Source organism: Epinephelus moara, chromosome 8, assembly GCF_006386435.1.
Source record: "Epinephelus moara isolate mb chromosome 8, YSFRI_EMoa_1.0, whole genome shotgun sequence".
Taxonomy (NCBI): Eukaryota; Metazoa; Chordata; class Actinopteri; order Perciformes; family Serranidae; genus Epinephelus; species Epinephelus moara.
In genome coordinates this window covers 45,935,763-45,938,487 of record NC_065513.1, presented here as the reverse complement: position 1 = coordinate 45,938,487, position 2,725 = coordinate 45,935,763, and the positions used below count along the sequence as shown (strand labels likewise).

General features: G+C 42.6%; 1 protein-coding gene across 1 annotated transcript in view; it reads left to right on the top strand.

Moving 5' to 3' along the window:
• The window catches only part of LOC126394934 (GTPase IMAP family member 8-like), a 17,217-nt gene extending 14,558 nt beyond the window's left edge, over positions 1-2,659 (top strand). The window contains exon 8 of the mRNA XM_050052075.1: positions 4-2,659. Within this exon, the coding sequence (XP_049908032.1) occupies positions 4-1,838 (1,835 nt within the window). The 3' untranslated portion in view covers positions 1,839-2,659. The remainder of the gene's footprint in view (positions 1-3) is intronic.
• The last annotated feature ends 66 nt before the right edge of the window (positions 2,660-2,725 follow it).

The window sequence follows — 2,725 nt, the reverse complement described above, 5'->3', positions numbered from 1 at the left end:
TAGAGACCATCAGGAACACATTCAGCTCTGGAGTCAATGACTTCACCTTGATCCTGTTCACTGTGGAGTCAGATCCTACAACTCCAGATGTTGTCAACTTTATAAAGAAGAACAGAGACATCCAGGAGCTCTGTCAGAGCTGTGGAGGAAGATATGTTGTTCTCAACATCAAGGACCAGCAGCAGATCCCAGAGCTGTTGGATGCTGTGGAAAAGATGAGAGATGAAGGATCCAGATGCTTCATAAAGGACACGTTCACCAAGGCTCAGATGGAGAATGTTTCAAGACTTAAAGCTGAACTGCAGGATCTCAAACAGAAAAAGGAGATGGGAACTGATGACATCAGTCAGAGCAGAGAGTGTCTCAGGATGGTGCTGATTGGGAAGACTGGCAGTGGGAAGAGTGCAACTGGAAACACCATTTTGGGCAAAAAACATTTTAAATCTAAAGCCTGGTCAAAGTCTGTCACTAAGGTTTGTGAGAAAGCAACAGGAGAGATTGATGGACGACCTGTCGCTGTGGTCGACACCCCCGGCCTGTTTGACACGACTCTGTCCAATGACGATGTTCAACAGGAGCTTGTAAAATGCATCAGCATGTTGTCTCCTGGACCTCACGTGTTCTTACTGGTGCTGCAGATCGGCCGCTTTACACAAGAGGAGAAAGATACTGTGGAACTGATCAAGAAATATTTTGGCAAGAATTCACAAGAATTCATCATCATTATCTTCACCAGAGGAGACGAACTCAGTGAGTCAGCTGAGAGTTACATTGAAGACTGTGATGACTTTTTGAAAAAACTGATAAATGACTGTGGAGGAAGATACCAGGTCTTCAATAACAAAGATCAGACAGACCGCACACAAGTCAGAGAGCTGATAGAGAAGTCCAACAGAATGCTGATGGAAAATGGCTGCAACTGCTACACCTCAGAGATGTTCCAAGAGGCAGAAGAAGCCATACAGAAGGAAGTGAAGAGAATCCTGAAGGAGAAGGAAGAAGAGATGCAGAGACAGAGGGAGGAGCTTCAGAGAAAACATGAGGAGGAAATGGAGGCAGTGAAGAAAAGAATGGAACAACAGAAAGCTGACACTGAACAGGAGAGACAACTGAGAGATGAACAACTTAAAGAAATGAAGGAAAACATCAACAAGGAGCGTGAGGAGAGAAAGAAAGAACAGGAAATTAGAGACAAAGAGGAAAGGAAGAGGAAGGCGCAGGAAGACATTCAACGACAGGAGTGGGAACAAAAACTTGACCGAGAGATGGAGCAAAGTAAAGAAGAGATGAAAATGCAAAAAGAGAACTGGGAGAAGCAAAGACAAGAATGGTGGGACAAACGACATGAAGAAAATGAACAGAGACGACAAGAGGAGCAAACAAGACTTAAAAGACTCCAAGAAGAATACGAGCAGGAAAGAGAAAATTATGAAAAGAAAAGAAAAGAAGAAGATCGAATCAGAAGAGAACAAGAGGAGAAGGAGAGAAAAGAATTAGAGGAAAACTATAAGAAAAAACTGGAGGAAATGAAGAGGAAGTATGAAGATGAGGCCAGAAAACAAGCTGAAGAGTTCAATGAGTTCAGACAGAAATACACCAAGGACTTTACAGCGCTGGTAGAGAAGCACATGGAGGAAATACAGGAACTGAAGAAAAGGCATGAGCGACAGATGCAGGAGAATGAAGAGAGCCATGACAAAGAGTACAGTCTGTTACAAAACCTCTCAAGTCACAAAGAAAAATCTCTGAAAGAAGAGACAGAGACCTTGAAGACAAAACATGAGCAAGAAATATACAAACTAAAACAGAAATACGAAAAGAAATGTATCATCTTCTGATCCTCCAACTGACTCTCCATCATCATGATGTCAGCAGATCATGGAGCATCATTTGAACATCATTCAACAGCAGGTTTCTGGGCTGTTAAAGATGTTGCTGTGAGACAGTTAGGCCCTATGTCCACATAGCGCCTTTTCTGGCAGAAAGGCGCTGGAAGGGCGCTGCGGCGCGCTGGGATGAAGCGTCTGTGCGCCCCCAAAAAAAACGCTCACGAGGGTTTTCGTTTCTATGACAACAATATCTTGACAATTCCTGTAGCCGCGCAGTTTTGCAGCATCGCAAAGCAGCAAACTCCTCTGGTAATTTCATTAAAAGGCATGACATATAGGTCCACAGTAGCTTATTATTATTATTATTGGGTCTTAAAAGAGTGGGCTACAATGAGTACCGGGCCATCAAATCACAGCATCCGCGGTGAGAGGGCACGGAATTGTGTGCGCTTTTACGCAAGCGAGTGTAGGTGATCATGGATCTTTGATGTGGGAAAGATGTAGCCAGATGTATTACCTGTTTTAGATACGTGGTTGTCTGTCCGTCCGTCTGTCCGTAGCACGAGTCATGTGCACCACTTCACCACCGACCCGTGTGTAAAAGCGCAAACAGTCCCTCAGCCCTGCAGGCAGGGAGAGAGCAGCTCGCGAGGGCTGCTCTCTTTTAATGCTACAGCTGGTGAAATCATCATCATGTTTTATTAGTAGGATTTGTGTTAATGTACTTAGTAACTTTACCACCACTGTATGGGTTAGGGTTGATTACATGTGTGTTGCTGTAAAATATCTCAATTTATATATTGCTGGAAAACTTTAATTTAATTTAACTAACCTACTATATATATATATATATATATATATATATATATATATATATATATATATATATATATATA